Source organism: Mustela lutreola, chromosome 10 (assembly GCF_030435805.1).
Source record: "Mustela lutreola isolate mMusLut2 chromosome 10, mMusLut2.pri, whole genome shotgun sequence".
Taxonomy (NCBI): Eukaryota; Metazoa; Chordata; class Mammalia; order Carnivora; family Mustelidae; genus Mustela; species Mustela lutreola.
The window spans coordinates 55,692,780-55,711,274 of NC_081299.1; the positions used below are offsets into that span (position 1 = coordinate 55,692,780).

Below are 18,495 nucleotides of genomic sequence, written 5' to 3' on the forward strand. Positions count from 1 at the left end.
CAAAGGCTGCTCCCAAGCCCCATAAGGAGATGAGGAAGATGAAGCAGAGTCTCTTAAGACTCATAGATGGTCACATCACCACTTCCCCATCCTGTCATTTACCCGCACCGCAGACTAAGCATTAACTCAGGCAGCAAGAAGGCCACCCTCCTGGCGCTCCCCACCCTTGCCTGTGTGCTGGACCCCCCTGGGAGCTTTCCACCATCCTCTGGGCCTCAAGGCAAGACGGGCTGACCTGCCGGGTCTGGGTGCAGCCAGGGCTTTGTGATTATCAAAATTCTCCCCAGCTGATTCTAACATAGAGACAAGCTCCCAAGTCACTCTACCCCAGTCTCTTCTCTGTCAAGGCTGCCTAAGCCACCACATCCTATTCCCTTTGAGAATCCTTTTTCTTTTTTTTCTAACAAACAAGAAAAAAGAAAAGATAAAGCTATTTAAAGATAGGCTATAATCCTAAATTTTAAACTTTTCTCAAGATAAAAGTTCAGGGTCAGAACTTGGTGTGACTTCATCCCTTTGCCCTGCCTCCATAATAAAGATTACAACCCGGTCTAGGAGATTGGAGCACAGAATATATTCCTGAGCAGGGCAGAGTATAAAGGGTACCCCCTTCAAAGAAGGTGGGAAGAAAAGTACATTAAGATGTTTATGGAGAGGGGAAAAAAGTCGAAACACCAGCTTCACTGCCACGGAGATATCCTTCCAAGACCTTTCCTAAGTCTCCAACTGCCTGACTTCGCTGGGCTCGTCTTTCTCAACTGAGCTCTCCAGCCTTCCTTACAAATTACTCCCTCCTAGGCAAGACCCATTCTCCTGCTTCCATCCTCCTGTAGTCTCCTGTCTCCCGCTCAAACCACCTCTGTCCCCCATCCTCCACATCAGCTTTCCAGGGGGGCCCTCACTCTGGAGAGTGCGACCCATAAATACCAGTGAGGCATTGGCCAGCCAGGCAGGTGGGGAAGGAGGGTGTCCTCAGGTTCTCCAGGCTCAGTTCCTGCCCACTTAGCCATCCTGGTACAGGAGGGGCCTGGTGGTAAGTAGTTCTGAACCTGGCCAGTACCTGGACAGACCCCCAGCCCACAGGGTAGACTTGAGAAGGCTGCACAAAGTGGGGAAACAACAGGCGTGGGGTTCTCATCGCCCCTCCGCCCTTAGCTAGCTCCATGACCTAGGGCAAGTAATAGCAACACTATAGAAAGAGCCTCAGTTTTCCCGTCTATAAAGAGGGAATTAATGTTTGACCAGTGTATTAGTCCATTTGGGCTGTTGTAACAAAAATACCATAGACTGGGTAGCTTAAACAACAAACATTTACTTCTCTGTCATGCAGGCTGGAAGTCCAAGGTCAAGGTTGCCAGCACATTTGGTGAGGTTCAAAAATGGCCATCTCATCACTGTGTCCTCTCATGTTGGTGAGGCGAGACAGCTAATCTTATTCAAGAGAGCTCTGCCCACGTTACCTAATCACTTCCCAAAGGCCTCACCTCCTAATACCATTATTTTGGGGGTTAGGATTTCAACACTGGGATTTGGGAGGAGACATAAACATTCAGTCCTTAACAACCAGACTCCTCACAAACCCTTCTGAAAAGACATGCTCAGAATTCGATTTGAATACAATGTAAATTCTCTAGACATTTAGTCGTGTGTACACCAGACTGACTGCCTGTCTCTGACAGGCATATTTCAATGTTGAAATTAGTTTAACAGTATGCCTCTGGAAATCCAGACAAGAAAAAATTTGTCCGGAGAGGCAGGCAGAAAAGAGAGCAAAGCGGTGACAAGAGTAACAGCATCTAACATTGAGGGAGTTGTCTATGGCAGCTCTTCTGAGAGCTGCGAAGCCTTCAGGGAAGCCTCCAAAAATCCTTGTGAGGTAGACGGGGACTGTTGCCCTCATTTTACAGAGGAGGAATCTAAAGTTCAGAGTGAGTTATGGTCTGAATGTGTGCGTCCCCTCAAAACTCACACTGAGATCCTAAACCCAATGCGATGGTAACTGGAGGTGGCACCTTGGGGGAGGTGACGGGGTCCCAAAGGTGGAGGCTTCAAGAATGGGATTCAGTGCTCTCCTGAGAGAGAGCTCCCCACCTCCCATCTTGTGAGGGGTCAGTGAGTCTATGAGCCAGGAAGCAGGCACTCATCAGACATCGAACATTAAGGCCAGTGTCTTAATCTTGGCCTTCCCAGTCTTCAGAACTGAGAGGAATATATTTGTCATTTATTTTTTAAAAGATTTTATTTATTTACTTGACAAACAGAGATCACAAGTAGGCAGGAGGCAGGCAGAGAGAGAGAGGAGGAAGCAGGCTCCCTGCTGAGCAGAGAGCCTGATTTGGGGCTTGATCCCAGGACCCTGAGACCATGACCTGAGCTGAAAGCAGAGGCCCAACCCACAGAGCCACCCAGGAAGCCCTATACTTGTCATTTAAAAGGCACCTTGCCCATGGTATGGTTACAGTAAGCTGAGACCAGGAGGTAGTCACTCAAGGTCACATGACTAATGAGTGGCAGAGTTCAGCTTTGGCACTGGACCCGACCTCAAGACCTGGATCTTCAGCTTTTCAAGACCTGGATCTTCAGCTTTCGATGACAGTGTATCTACTTTAACTGTGAAACCATGCTGACTTCCCAATGCCCCCTTACCCAGGCCAAGGAAGCCAGGCTCCCGCTTCTCTGTCCTTCCACACTTCTCAACTCTCATTGCTATGGAACATTCCTATCTGATGCCATTATCTCTTTCTTCTGTGTCTATCACCCCCATTAGCATATGGTCCTCAAGGGCAGGGGGAAAGAGTATAGCAAGTGCCTTGTAAAGTGCTGTTACGTAAAAAACGTTTTCTTAATGCATGAAACAATGAAACTGCGCTAGGTTTCAAAAGACAGGCAGGAATTTACTGGGTAGCATGAGCGACACTTTTTCAAAAGTAGAGGCGGTACCTTCTTCATCCTTCTGTCCCCAGAGACTGGCACTTGAGAAACGCGTGATCAGCTCTTGGCCGAAGAAACAATGGGAAAACATTCAGAGAGATTTAAGACTACACACCTAGTAAAGGTAACCTTGCCAGTGTGAGTGAATCAACTGCAGAGGGCCTGTGGGAACACAGATGTGCTTCTCAAATTATCCGTGGAAAGAGATCAGCTTTTTCGGTTTTCTTTCCAATTCAACACGGACCCACACTTGGATAAAATGCACTAAAAAGTCAACTGCTAGAAAAATGAAATATAAAATGCAAGTCCAACTTTTTATTAGATTCAAGAGATGTAAAGTGACTATCAAACTGCTATGCAAATGTCCAAGCATGTACTTTTCACACGTGAGCTTCTCTAGCTGCAGCCTGTCAGCAAAGAGCTCTGCTGTCCATAGTCCCAGCTCTGCAGGGCCCTGGTGCGGGGTTGGAGGGGCAGGCGGAGCAGCAAGAAAGATGAGCTCCAGTCCTGCTTTCAAACACTGGGGGAGAACAACATTCACTGAGGGCTTTGTGCTCCACACATATTAACTCATTTCAATCCCACAACCTATCAGTGTGGTAGGTGTGATTATCACTCCCATTTGAGAAACAGGGAGATGGAGATACACAGCAAATAGATAAATCTTCTACGATTCCAGAACTTGTAGGAAGGCCTTGAACCTGGACAATATGAGCCCTCAACCACTAGACTGGGATGCCTTTGGGAGGCTGCAAGATAGGAAGTGACGCATTCATATTGAAGTTTTAGAAAAATCACCCTGGTGGCAGTGTGAAAGGTCAAGGTCGGTTTGGAAGCCATGGCAAGCACCCAGGTGAGAGAGTACAGGGAAAGAGCAGGCCTGTGGGCTGGTTCGGAAGCGGATGTGGCACGCATTGGTGGGAGACACCGAGCGGCAAGTGGGCAAGGAAGAGAGAGGAGTTCCAGGTGGCTTGGTTAGGAGCCTGGCATTCTGGGTGGAGATGTCTTGACCCAGGTTAGAGAAGGCAGGAAGAAAAGCAGGTTTTGAGGGGAAAATGGTAATATTGGTTTTCGACAATGTCTACGTGAATTTTAAGAGCCTAAGATAAAGACAATCTGCAGGTACATCTTGGGGAAAATTCTAGAGATGGTGATCCTAGGATAGTTCATTGAGCTAGCTGAGCTAGCTACCTGGGTACCTACTACTTGGACTCCAGGTCTGCTGAACCTTCTCTTTTACTCCTTCTCTCTTTTCCCCTTTGTCCTGCTTGTACTTAAAATAGTTTAAAAAACAGAAATTTGCCAATGGTAAACGTAGCTCCCTTTTGAAAATCACACAGAGTATGTAAAAAGGGTTCTAGTCACCAATTCCAGTTGATAGGGGGAGAAGGGAGAGCCACACCACAAAGCAATTCTCAACACCAGCTGGATGTCCCACAACTCAACTCAATTCTGACACTATGTGCCTGGAAAGACAGCACTAGATTCCACAGGTTAAGGGTTCAATCCTACGAGACTGCCGGCTCCTTCAGACCCAAGTCTCAAGCCCAAGTAGCACCTGTATTTCTGAAACACAGACTACAGATCCAAGGTTTCCATGACATTTCCCCTGTGTTTGGCTCATTTGTAAGAACTCACAGAACTCAACTCATTTTATTTACTACATTCCTGGCTCATTGTACCAGGCTATCTCTCAGGATGGAAGAGATGCATAGGGAAAGGTGTGGGGAAAGGGCGCTGAGCTCCCCAGGCGTGTGCTCCATGCCCTGCATCTCCAGGCGTTTGCCAACCAGAAGCTTTTCCTAACCTCCTCTTTTTGGGGTTTCATGGCGGCTTCATTACATAGACACAATTGATTAAATCACTGACCACTGGTGACCGATTCAAACTCCAGCCCTTCTCCCCTCCTGGGAGATCGGAGGGGTGGGACTGAAAGTTCCAATTTTCTAATCAGGAGGTTAGTTCCCCTGATAACCAGCCCCCGTTCTCTGGTGGGGCTCAAAAACCACCTCATTAACATAACAAAAGAATGTTTAGCACTCCCATCACTTAAAAAATTCCAAGAGTTTTAGGAAAGGGATGAACCATGTATATACTTCTCATTAGAAATTACAGTATTGTTTACCGCTGTATCCCCAGAGTAGCTAACTGACAGACACCTGTTAAATGAGAAAGGATCATTTTTGTCCTTATTAAAAACCGTAAAAAGGATGAAGAGACAGGACCTCAATGATCTAAAACATTAATAACAAAGAAACATCTGAGTACAAGACAGACATGTCACAGGGCAATGTCTATCCCTCCAGCCCCTGAACCTGGTGGACACCACTCCCTACTGCACTTTTCACACAGTACCACCAGGGACTTCGGGACAGGTAACATGGTACCATGGAGAGCACTGACTTCAGCCCAAGCAAGATGCCACTACTACTAGCTCTTAAGCAATATTCAACCTCTCCAACTTGCTTCCTCACCTGTAAACGTTGCTGGTATCACCTACCTCAGAAGGCCACTTCAAGGTGAGAATAGGTGTATGCAAAGCTCCCAGCTAGCACAGCCTCATGGTCATCAAATTAACTGCTGGAACACTATTTCCTCCCAATCAGCGCCAAATGCACTTAACTGTGAATGACTTCCACCGAAATTAAAAATAATAGGTTTAATGCGAGCAGTATGATCCTGATATTAATTATAATAACAATCCTTAATACCTGAGCACTTACTATTAACACACTGAATGGTTATATACATCAGTAGCTCCTTTAGTCCTAAGCTAAAGATAGTATTTCATTAATTCTAAGAAGCATATTCTATTCACATCCCTGATACTGGGATGACTCTTTGAGTAGGGAAAATGGTCTCCCACAGCTGCCTATGTCCTAATCCCTGGAACCTGTGACTATATTATATTACATGGCAAAAGAGACTGCACAGTTAAAATTAAGGCTACAAACCTTAATATGGGGGGGTTACAGTCTGGATTATCCAAGTAGACCCAAATGAATCAAATGATCCCTTAAAAACAGACCTTTCTCTGGCTGGAGGCAAAGACAGCAGAAGGAGACCTTAAAGAGATTCCAGGCATGAGAAAGACTTGTTGTTGGTTCTGAGAGGTAGGGTCCAAGTACAAGGACCAGAGAGAGGTCTCTAAGAGCTGAGGGTGGCCCCAGCAGACAACCAGGAACGAGGCTGGGACCTCAGCCGGACAACTGCCAGGAACTGGAGTCTACCAACAACCTCAATGATCCTATAAATGGATCCTTCCCAGAGCCTAAGATGTAGGACTTGTAAAAGCCTAAGATGTAGGACTTGTAAAAGTCTAAGATGTAGGACTTGTAAAGCCCAGAGCAACCAACCAAACCCATGCAACTTTTGACCTACAGAACTGTGAGATAATACACATGTGCTGCTTTAAGCTGTTAAATTTGTAGTACCCTATTATTGCCAGCCATAGAAAACTAATAAAGTCTTAAGGCTGATGAGGGTTGCCGTGGGTTCAAGTTGAATCAATAGCAATATTTTTCTTATTGGCACACAGAATAATGGCATGTCCCATAACAGATAGCCTCCTGTATTTGTTGTTATTATCTCTATGCTGCAAATAGGCAAACAGAGACTCTAAGAAGTCAGTGACTTGTCCAGATGATTCAAACCGTAAGCCTGAGCCCTAAACCATCACGCATACTATCAGAGAGCACCTGATGGTGAAAATCCTGCTGAAAGACCAGGCCAGGAATGGCTAACACGACACGCCCCCATGCCAGGCCCACATCTGACAGGCATCCCTATCACATGCGGGTGACTGCCAAGACCCAGCCAAGTCCAGAAGTTACCTACCCTCCAGCATTTATTCACCTACCGTGGATGGAGCACCTCAAGGTACTAGGCAATCTTCTAGGTACTGGGGACAGAACAGCAGACCAAGAGCCTGTCTATGAGCTGACACTGCAGTGGGGGAGGCCAACACTACGGCAACAGAAAGAAGTAGTAGAAGGAAAACTAAAAAGCATCCAGAGAACTGAAAAGCCTCCTTCATAAATTAGGATCATCGACACAGTCAGACAGTGGAAAGGGGTCACTGGGCCCTGATTCCCAGGTCCTCCTTTCTGGTGCTTTGATGGGCCTCTACTACATGTGCAAGCTCCAGGAAGGACAGTTTGTGGCTGATGTGAGGTTGGTTTAGCTTTTCTTTTCTTTTCTTCTTCTTCTTCTTCTTCTTTTTTGATAGAGCTGTAGGCTAACTTTATACAGGACTGCCTCATATTAATTTCTAAAAGCAAACCAAAAAAACCAGTCATCTTTTTTGCTAAACCACAATTTCTCTCTCTTTTGACGAATTTCATTTTTAAAAAGATGAAAATTAATTTTATGTGAACCTATCCTTCCCAGAGCTGACAGAAAGAGCCTGTCAAGAAGAAAGACAATTCTGGGCAACTCCAATCCCACACCTCTTGCTGAATCCTGAACCCTGACTGGTCTACTCACATTGCACTTTTTCTTTCCTCTCTTTCATTCTGGCCACAGAGTAGAACAGCTCCCTGATGCTGAAGTCAAACAGAGAACAGGAGCCCAATTCAGTGGGTAAACAAACAAACAAAAAATGCAGTGCGTAGAGCCTTTCAGGAGATACACATCAACAGAAAACTCTAGATTTCCTAAAAGATCTTGCAGGAAATGCCACTGGAATTTATACGTTCTTAATCTCTTCTCTTGTTTTTGTTTGAGAGGGAGAAATTCTAGACTAGAAGATCATCCTCATTATGGTTTTGGAGAAGCCCCAGTTTAAGAATACCATTAGCCCAAAACTATTTATAAATCAGACATTAGCAACTGGCATAAAACCCTACTTTCCACTTCTCTCAATTTTGCACTGACAATTTGGCAGCCCCCTCTACCCTGAGGCCCAAAAGAGCCACCGCATTCTTACATCTGTATTTAAGAGATTCTGACAGCAATGTAGGCAAAAGGCTTGTTTCCGGAGGAAAGGTCAATAAATGCCCACAGAAGGATGGACAGGCTCAGACAGCGCACAGGGAGAAAGGCACGAATGGCCCCAAACCTCCACGTCACTCATTGTTTGAAGAACTTAAACAACTCCACGTTACCGTTTCTCCCCAACCAGGTTAGCAAAAATAGAAAGAGCTGACACACTTCTTGCTGGTGGGGCTGTGGGGGATAAGGCCATCCAGTGCATTTGTCAGTAAGAAGGCAAAATGAGTCAACCCTTCTCTGATTCGGCAGTCTCACTTCTGGGAATCGGTCCTGTAGGTACAGCTGCACCAAGGCAAAAGGACCTATTACACCTTTGTTGCGGACCTGTTTGTAACAGCAAAAGACTGGCAACAATCCGGAAGTCTGGCAAAGGGGATTGGTTGAATAAACTATGGTGCGCCCACGGAGTGACAAAATAATGTACAGCTGGAGAGAGACAGAGATCTCCGTGTGCTGATGGAGATCTCCAGGACCTACTACGGCTACACACACGCGCATGTGCGTGCGCACACATACATACATATATTATTTGCTACATTTACCAGTTGCACCCTGGGAAAGACTTAGATGGGGAAGGGATGGAGCAAGGTTTCTCTGGTTTTACCTTTACATATGGTTATGACGGCTTGGGGGACCACATAATATAAATACACGACCTATTAAAAAAATGAAGAGGGGCACCTGGCTGGCTCGGTCAGTAGAGCATGTGACTCCTGATCTCACAATCTTGGGCTCAAGCTCCACACTGGGTGTAAAGCTCATTGAACAAAACAAAACTGAAGAGGTTGTACAGCCATTTTTCACCGGAGTATGAAGAGGACAGGACCAGCCTGGAAGTCACCTAAGGAGGGGTTCGGCTCAGAAGGGATCTGGGAGATTTGCACAGAGGCGGGTGAGTTCTCACAGAGACATCTGTGAATACATGAAACTCAGTCCAGAGCTCAGGTGAGCCCAGCAAGGCTGGAGAATCTCTGCCCGGTTCTACATCACCTGCTGGTCGGGGTGGAGGGCGTCCCTAAGGCCCCTGACTTTTACTGCAGCCAGAAGAAAGTCAGAGACCTGCAGGCAAATGGGAGGCAAAGACAGAAATGCTAAGATTACCTCCCAGGCAACATGCCAGCATTTATTTGCTTTCTCAATTTGGACAGGAATGGCTGAAGCATGCTGCTCGTCAGATATTTATGTAAAAAAAAAAAAAAAAAGAGGGCAAAGCATGTACCAGGATATTCCCACTTAATTCAACAGAGAGTCCTGAAAAGTTGAGCTTCCTGGCATTTTGTAAAATCAAACCATAAGTATAAATGCAATAGGTAAATCTGCTATTTCAAGAAATTCAGTAGGGAATCCTGCTATTTCTGCTTTGGGAATCTGAGTTTGCCTGAAGAAAGCTGCACTTAACCAAGATAAAATGCAACAGGCATTTAGGTTTCTGTACTGTGAGCTTTTCTTCCCCTGTATGTTCTGCCGTCCCTGCATGAAGGTGTGGAGGGCCAAAGTCCTAAGTACAAGCCAGCGCCCCTATCCTCAGAACCCCTGTCTTAGCAGTTTGATCAATCCAACGTGACTGGTCCTACCTGCTGTGTGATTGCCTCTCGGGAGAGCCGCCAGGAAGAGGAAGTTAATTCTGAGAGTAGGCTTTCTAAAGGATCAACTCAAAAGAGAAAGTATGCAAGAAGTGCCAGCTGGCACTGAGGGGGCACAGACAAACTCCCTTTCTTCGTTTTTGGTAGCTTTAGCAATAAGGCTCTCCTCCTCTTACCATAGCTAGAAAAACCATTCCGTATGAGAAGCAGTTGCTCACACGGCAGTTCCAAAGGCTCCTGTAGCCACTGCCCGGCCCCGTCCCAAGGAAAGGGCCCAGGCTGGTCAATAAACCACACAAATCCCTGTGCACATTCCCAGGAGTCACCAATGTATTCATCAAACCATAAAAGGGGTGCAGGGACCCCAGCATGTATCAAGCAGCACTGAGCATGTTGCTGGTGTTCGACAAACAGTAAACATTCAACAGCCCCTAAGCACTGGTCTTTACCTGCCCTTTAGGAAATGACAAATGGAAGAGGAAGAAACCTATCCCAGGGCATGTGTGCCCCTGAACGTGCATTTCCTAGTACATACAATCAATTTTACTGATTCAGTTAAAAAACAAAGAACACTGGCCCATGCACTTCACGGACACACACTACAGAGAACGTGATTTTATTGCTTCATTCCCCTGGCATTTATTAAACGCCTACTATGTGCCAGACTCTGCCGGCTCATGGCAGCTCAAGTTTATTGTGGTTGAAGAGGCCTGTGAGAAGCAGAGCTATGCCAGCCACGTTGTGCCCTTGTGTAAGTCAGAAGAAAGCAACCCCTCCAAGTGCACCTAGCCTTGCGGACTCAATGGCATCAGAAAGAAGTCCTCTCTCCTGAAGAGTCAGTTCTAGCCTAGAGCATGGGGTTCTTGGAGCAGATCTGAGCCCCTATTTGTTTCTTTGGCCAGTCACTCTTGTGCAGTGAACAACCTGTACAAGAGTTCAAGGCAGCCCTGTCAAGAACTCACAATTCAATCCTTCTGCTACTTGGCCAGGCATCCGACTCTCCCCTGACAACTTGTCTGAACAGCCAATCATGACATTATACACCCGAAACCCCGTGGTCTCATGTGCAGGCCACGCTCTAATAATTCAAAAGGTTTCAGTAGTCTGGGTACAGGACAGGGATCAAGTCGGCTGGCTTCAACACTTTCCAATTTGCCTGAGATTCAGGCTGAATAAACCCAGTGTGATGGTTTTACAGCAACAAAGTCCTCACTGAGTCTCAATAAAATCCAAGCAGCTTTTGGATTTTGATTCCTCTTTCCGTCCTTAGATTTATTTAGCCCAAGTTGATAGATAAATTGTGTTGCTCCTCCGTAATAACTTTTTCTGTGAAAAGCAGACAAAAATTGAGGTCACCACAAGCTTGGGGTCTTAGTCAAAGGGTCCTGGTGAGAGCTAGGGTTTAAGGTTCAATGCTCCAGGACATTTTGGCCCATAGTATCTGCAGCTCAATAAAAGCCTGATTATTCTCTATCGGTAAAGTTAAGATTCTATCCCCAAGGGGTTTGTGCGGTTTGCACACAGCCATTCAGGCTGAACTCCCTGTACAGAGATGCAAGTACAGAGGTAATGGTTGATTCATAGCCCACACCAGTGAACATTTATAAGGATGCCACCCAAGTTAAACCAGAAGCTACATGACTCTCTTTGGTCAACCAAAGGGGGTCCTATGTCAATTACATGACATGGACTGCCAGGAGAAAGATCACCTATTCTGTAAGAAAGCCAAGTCTCTGCTAATAGTCAATGAATGTGAAAAACTACAAAAGATTCTTAGCAACTGGTTCACAAGCAGACCTAAAAGAAATTCTTCTTTTAGCTACTTTCAATGCTGCTGGAGAATTAGTATCAAAAGTCTTAACCCATCTGCAACACTCTGGTTTTTATTATACAGTAATCTTCTGAAATGCAGAGCCATTAAAAGAAGACAGAAATTCTCCTTGTGAGAGGATAGCAACCAGACGCTCACACTAAGCACTTTTACGGTACCCCATTAAAGTCTGACATGATAAACCCAACATTTAAGTGACACTAGAAGTGATTTTTAAGACTAGGCAATAAATGGAAAAATCCAGCTACAAGTAACCTTCAGTCAAATCACTCCCCTCTACCCTAGATCCAAGTCACTTGCTCACTGCTGCTCCTGAGAGAGGCACAGTGGGGAGGGCAGGACTGGTTGGTATGAGGCGGTTCTAGAACAGCACTCAGCAGGCCAGTTCCCTCCTCTGTATTCTCAAGGCCTCTCTGGGAGAGGCCGACTTCACAGATCACTTCATGCCTGCTGGGTCTCTGAGGCAATTCTGGAAGCTTTGACTTCTCTGACTGAAGAGGGCTAAGCCTGATGGAAAGGCAGAGATAATTCTCCTCAGGTCAGGGTCAGCACACCCTAAAGAGTCCTCTACCCATCTTTCTCTTAATTTGATCTACAGTTTCTAAATGGAACTGCCACTCCCCTTCCCCCCAGCCCCTTTCATGGGATACACCTCCAGGCCAGCTTCAGCAGAGTCTGCACAGTCCACAGGACGCGGAGTCGGAACCACGCTGGGTCCAATTCAGGTCTTGCCCCTCAGGGCCCCCCACCTCCAACTTCCTCATCTGGGCTATTGTGAGGACTGAGGGAGATCATAAATGTGAAGGGCTTATATTGGGGCCCAGGACAGGGAACAGCTCAATACATGGAAGCACATACTTGCACTGGAAGTACTTTTTTTTTAATCTGTCAAACTTTCCTGTTAAACTGAGTGCACTGATGTCTTCCTCGGGACTGTGGAGGAGGACGTGACAGCTGAAGGAGGTGTGTGCACGCAGCTTGCCAATGCGGGATCTAGACCTGAGAAGTGACCGTTTCCATAAAGTCAAGCTTGGTAGATGTGGTCTGTATGCAAAGCTTAATTCCGGACATTTCTTAAGATGGACTTCCAGAGGCCTCTGGGTGGCTCAGTCGGTTAAGTGGCCTGCCCACTCTGGATTTCCAGCTCAGGTTCTGGGATCCAGGACCGGCCCTGCGTTGGGCTCTGCACTCAGCAGGGAGTAGCTTCAGGATTTTCTTTCCCTCTGTCCCTCCTACCCCCCATGCTCTTGCTCTCTCTCCAGTAAATCAATCTTTAAAGAAAAAAAAAAAAGATAAAACCACAAACTTCTGAAAGGGCCTCTCTTTTACTGCTAAACATTTCTCACTACAAAGGTTTTGACATTTAAGGACCTTCAACTGCTATGCAATCCAGTATTTTTTTCTAAAACTAAATCCTGCTATTTGTAGCTAATAAGCCAGAGTTTTTACTGAGTAACTATTACACAAGGAGATTTTATATATTTATATATATATATATATATATATATATATGTGTGTGTGTGTGTATTTATATATATATATATATACATATATATATATATAAATACACACACACACACACATATATATATATATATATTTTTTTTTTTTTTTCATTCACTGGGGAAACTGGATACAAAAAAAGGAAAGCCCTAGAATCCCACCATCCACTGGTCTGAATTTTCTTCTAGAATTTCCTTCATCTGCATAAATCTTTTTGACCTAGCTATAATTGTTAATAATGCACTGTAACTGTGCACACTGTCCTTCCCCTATGTAACCTACCATAACACAGAACTTCATGGATTACTGTTTTATGTTTTAAGTTTCTAATAAGAAAGAAAAATGGGATTGAGATCTAGAATTAATTTGTTGAACAAATTAATGTAGCAATCCATTTCACATTTAAGAAATGCAATGAGGGGCACCTGGGTGGCTCAGTGGGTTAAGCCTCTGCCTTCGGCTCAGGTCATGATCCCAGGGTCCTGGGATCGAGCCCCACATCGGGCTCTCTGCTCTGCAGGGAGCCTGCTTCCTCCTCTCTCTCTGCTTGCCTCTCTGCCTACTTGTGATCTCTGTCAGTTAAATAAAAAAAAAAAAAAATTAAAAAAAAAAAAAAGAAAGAAATGCAATGACAATTGTCTAGTTATGTTCTCTGACTTTGTAAGCATTGTCTGGCAGGACTTTTTAAATTAATGAACTTTTTGAGATTTAGGGGAAACATTAAAATTTCCTATAGTTGTCTTCCTTGTTACAAAAGTAATGCATGCTCATTATATAACATTTAGAAAGAGAAAAATCTCAGGAAGGAATAATTTAACATTAATATTTGCTGAACAGAAACCATGTGCCAGTCACTGTTCTAAATGCTTTAGGTAGATTAACTCTTTTATCCCTCACAATACCTCGTGGAAGCAGATATGAAGCAACTTGCCCACACTTTCACACACCTAGAAGCATAAGACAGGAATCCAGCACTATGCTATGATGTTCTAGGAATGAAAAGATTCGGTAATTTATTCAATCAAGTCCTTCACTGCTTCAGCATATAATGTCATAGGCAAGAAATAATTCATAATAACACTGTACCATTTACAATTATTTAAAGAACAGTTATATTTTTTAAAAAAGACTGTACCCTTTACAATTTTTAAATAAAGTTCCATTTCTGTATCTCTCTGGGGCAATCAGTAAAACGGGAAGTCATGCATTAAAGGAACTACCATTCCAATCAGACCAATCACAGGTACCTGATATGCATTAAGGAAGAAACAACAGGTGCTTAAAAGAATTAGGCTTAAAGAGAGAAGCATTTTTTAAATTTTACAGTTGATTCAGTAATGTGTTGAGGAGAGTCCTTGAATCAGCTAAACACTCATTCTCACAAAAGTTTACAACCAGTCACAACACTTTAATAAAACGTTTACAAAGTGCTCCCAAACAGTCCTAAATGTTTCTGATGGCTTATCTGTTGGCATTGAACATCAGTACATGAAAAATAAATGGAAACCCTTGGGTCACATTTTTTCATACTTTAATTAAAAATCATACTTAGTTAAAGATAAATATGTCTGTTCCTGGTTTAATTTCCTACCCAGGCTAATAAACACAACTTTTAAAAATATAAACTCTCTTTAAATTTAAAATATGATCAATGAAACGTTTCTGACTGCCTGGCTCTAAAAATATTATAGGACTATAATTTCAGCACTAAAAGCGTATTAAAGCGATTGATCCAATCATAATTATTCATACCACTGTGGTAAAAACATGGCACACATGTTTAGATAGATAGAGAGATAGCTCTACCTATAGGATCAGGTATCTTCTTTGGAATTTAAAATAGCTCTATCTAGCGTTTCCAGAAGGCTTAAACTGCCATCTTGTAATTTATCCAATAGCCTGCTGCTAGCTTAAGCCAGAGAAGTAAAATATCTAATCATGTTGAACATTAATTGTGTGTTAAGTGCCGTCAAAGTGCTTTGCAAAGATTGTTTCACATATTCTCATAATAATCCTTGAGACAGAGACCACGATCATCCACATTTTACCAATCAGACTGAAAAGATTAAATAACTAATACTCCCATCCAGGTCTATCCACATCCAAACTCATACTTCAAACCACTGTTAAATGGCTTCTCTTCCACATCAGGCCTCAGAAAAATCGGACTTCCACAACTTACCTCCCTGAATTAAGCAATGAACAATGTGATTCTACATTTGAAATTTTTAATTTCTTGTATCAGAGAGATTTACAACAGAAAAAAAAATAATAATCTGGCATTAGGGAACCACTTCCTCAAGTGTTTTGGCTATGAAGCTCTCTGGTATCACAACTTGACGACCACCCATGTCCTTCAACAAGGGAGGACAAGAAGCAGCCCAACACCACCAATCATACTGTTAGAGAGCTAATCTTTCAAATGAGACTGGAGCTTGCTACACAGAAAGATTTAAGGTATTAATCTTAGTCTCTTGTGAAACAGTTTCACATTTTTACGTATTTCTACACAAATTCAAATGCTGTCAGGGATCAAGACCTAGTGAATGACCTGGGTTAAACACAGTAAAAATACGAACACATTTTTATAAGGTCTAAACACGTAGCTGTTAGACTGCTCAGCATTTTTTGGACTTAAACTGGGGTTTTATGGTGCTAGTTAACTGTTAGGGAAGCAAAGGGACTAAACATTGGATCCCAGAGTCCTTTTATCACTGAAGAGTCTATAAAATGTTTGATTACTTTTAAAAATTACGTGTGTGAATCACGTTTGTTTATTGAAAAAAGGGGTTTGTTAATACATACAATTTAGCCTTTAAAAAAAAAAAAAAAGAGCTCTTCACTTGAATGTGATTGTTTTGGCAATAGTAAAACCCAACCCCATCATTCTTGCGTTGCCTGCCTTCCTGGTTCTCCTAGGTGAGGGCCGCCATCCTGCCATGATTTACAGGGAGAGCTGAGAAGCACCAGCAATGGTGCAGTGTGGTGACTACCACTTTAAAAACAAAGCCGAACTCCGCTTTTAAAGCAGCGAACACACAGACACAGACCCTGACTCTGACAACACCCAAAAGATTCATTATAGACAGTCCATTCAGACGAAGCTACAACAGCCCCAGGAAATATAAACAGTGTCCGCAAAGACAGCAGGGGAGGAAAGGAAGTAACTGATGGGAAGGAAGCTAATCTTGTGAAGTTTGTCGAACTCCACAAGGTCTAATAAATTCCCGGCTTGTTTCCACTCAGAGCAGCCATTAAACGTGCCCCGACACGTGGGCGCAGGGGACCTCCCTTCTCTCCCGTTTTTTGCCCATTTCCTTCTCTATAACCTTGTTTGTATACAACCACGCCCGGTCAAGGGTGACTACGAGATAAAAGGCCTCATCAGTTTCTTCTCTTGGAACCCCGGCTGTCCAAAGTTTAACTCCACCGCGGTGATTTAACGAGTTCTTCTGTGCAAGTTATGAATGGCTTAAGTTTACAAGACACAAACATAAGGCGAGGGACAAGTGTCAGACACCTTTAGTGGCAGTGTTTTAAAAGTGTTTTCAAATTAGTTTTAATTGATCTGCCTTGGCTAAAATTAAGGGGGGGGAGGGGGGTAGATCACCCTGATCCATGTAATAAGGGTCCCGACAATGCTTTAAAAAAAAAAAAAAATTCAAGCAAGACTCTCGTCTGAGCCTCGACCTCCCCATACCACCTGCAAATACAGTCTCGAGCCCACTCACTGCTGGGGGTCCCTCGCGGGACGTGTGACCTGGGCTCTCCTCTTTGACCCGCTACTTCCCCGCCAGACCCAGCAGCGAGCGGGTTCCAGGGCTGCTCGCCCGCCCGCTAGTCCCAAGAAAGAGCGGAAGAAAGTAGGGAAGAGGGGCGTGGCGCCCCGGTCGCCCCTAGATGCCTGCCCGCCTCCAGAGCCTGGCACCACCGCAAGGAAGGGCTGGGCACACCGGAGCCTCCCAACCCCAACCGGGCGCGGGGCGCACGGCCGCGGGCGAGCTGCTAGACCTTTCCTGCCGCTCCCGTTCCTGCCGCCCCCATCCCAGCGCCCGCGCCCCCAGCCCTTAGCCCCACAGGGCCCCCGCTTTCCCTCGCCGCTGCCCGTCGAGGGCGAGCGCGCAGTCCGCCTCCAGGTTTCGGCGTCCCTCGCCCTCCCTCCCCCATCCCCTTCTCCGGCGCCCAGTGCCCCGACCAGTCCCCGCCCTCCGGGACACTCTTCCCTCCCTCCTTCCTTCCTTCCTCCCTTCCCTTCCCTCCCTCCATCTCGCTTCCTAACACCGGGAACTCGGAGACGGCCCCCGAACCGGCCGGCCGACGCCCCGCGCTGCGCCCCTGTGCCCGCAGGGAGCAGACTCGCCACCTGCGCCCGCCGCTCGTGCCCACTCGCCTGCCGGTGCGCTCCCCCCGCCGCCGCCGCCGGGGACTCGGTCTCTAAGGGCTCCTGGAGACAGCTCCGACCTCTCCTCCGCCTCCCGCTCCTCCGGGCGCCGGCTCCGCCTCGCTCGGGGTAGGCGGGGCGGACAGCCCGACGGGCGGGGCGGCGGCGGCCCGGACTCCTTCCTCCGGCCCTGGCCCTCCCACCCGCCCTGGCACCCGGGCTGTTCTGGGCTTAGGCCGCCGAATCCGTGTCGTGTCCCGCCCGCCAAAGGGGAGAGGTCGGGAGCTGTAGAGCTCCACAAACGTCTGACCGCCTTGGCCGTCCCCATTTTCCTTTCCCCAAACTCATGGACGCCCTGGAGTTCAAGGACGCTGGGGCCCCCCACTTCACAGGACCCTCCACCCGGCTGCTCGGACTCCTCCAAAGCTTCCTTCGCGTGCGAACGCCTCGCTAACCCCTATGCCAACCGTCCCCTGGGCCGCGAATGTGAGCGCTGCCAACCCCCTACACAAAAGTTAGGCTCTGCTCCAGGAATTTCTTAAGAAAACAGTCACAGTAAAATTTAAAGGGCCCTGGGACCATGGGGAGATTTTGTTTCCCAGAAAATGGAGATGGAACTGAGGATTGTTCAATTTGAAGTGCATGCGCCCATCAGGAGCTTCTCCACTTCTCCCCCCATGAAATCTGCACTTCCAAATGCCCCATACCTGGCAGAGTTCTGCATAACGAATTAATTGGATTTGGTTGGTCCTTTCTGAATGGATTCAGGGTCAGGTAGTTTGAAGAGTCTCTTCTGTTTACACAGAGTTCGAACTATTCATACAAACAGTCATTCAAGGAACATTTCACTGAGCACTTGCTGTGTGCGAAGCATCATGCTAAAGCTGATGGAGAGACACAAAGATGATCAGATGAGGCGCTCACCCTCCAAAAGTCCAGAAAGAGTAAAAAAGGCGGATGTACGAGAAATCCTACCACTCAGCAGACTTCTTGCTTATCCCCAGGTATCTGTTTTCTTGTTTGACAGGGTGAAGACAAAAGAGAAGGTGAGGCCAAAGTAGGTCACTTGGAACCAGTGTGGGCAGAGTCCATGCTTGAAATGGAGTCTGGTGGCATTGGTGCAGGATGTCTGTGTGTTGAGTTTCACCAACTGAAGGGAAGTGAAGCCCAGGGAAGTTTGCAGCCAAGGACTACAGTTAGGGCATGATCTTTACTCTTACTTTACTCCGGACCCCCTACTCAGGTACTGAGTATCATTCCCAGTGAAGCCATTG

The 18,495-nt window shown here is 45.8% G+C and overlaps 1 protein-coding gene across 8 annotated transcripts in view; it reads right to left on the reverse strand.

Annotated features, from left to right (window-relative positions):
* Positions 1–17,694, reverse strand: part of GNG12 (G protein subunit gamma 12) — a 131,198-nt gene extending 113,504 nt beyond the window's left edge. For 3 of the 8 annotated variants that reach the window (XM_059135262.1, XM_059135259.1, XM_059135260.1), the window contains exon 1: positions 17,204–17,694. In XM_059135262.1, the coding sequence (XP_058991245.1) occupies positions 17,204–17,549 (346 nt within the window). In that variant the 5' untranslated portion in view covers positions 17,550–17,694. The remainder of the gene's footprint in view (positions 1–17,203) is intronic. The other 5 variants (XM_059135266.1, XM_059135267.1, XM_059135265.1 and 2 more) reach the window with 4 other exon arrangements.
* Positions 17,695–18,495: the final 801 nt, after the last annotated feature.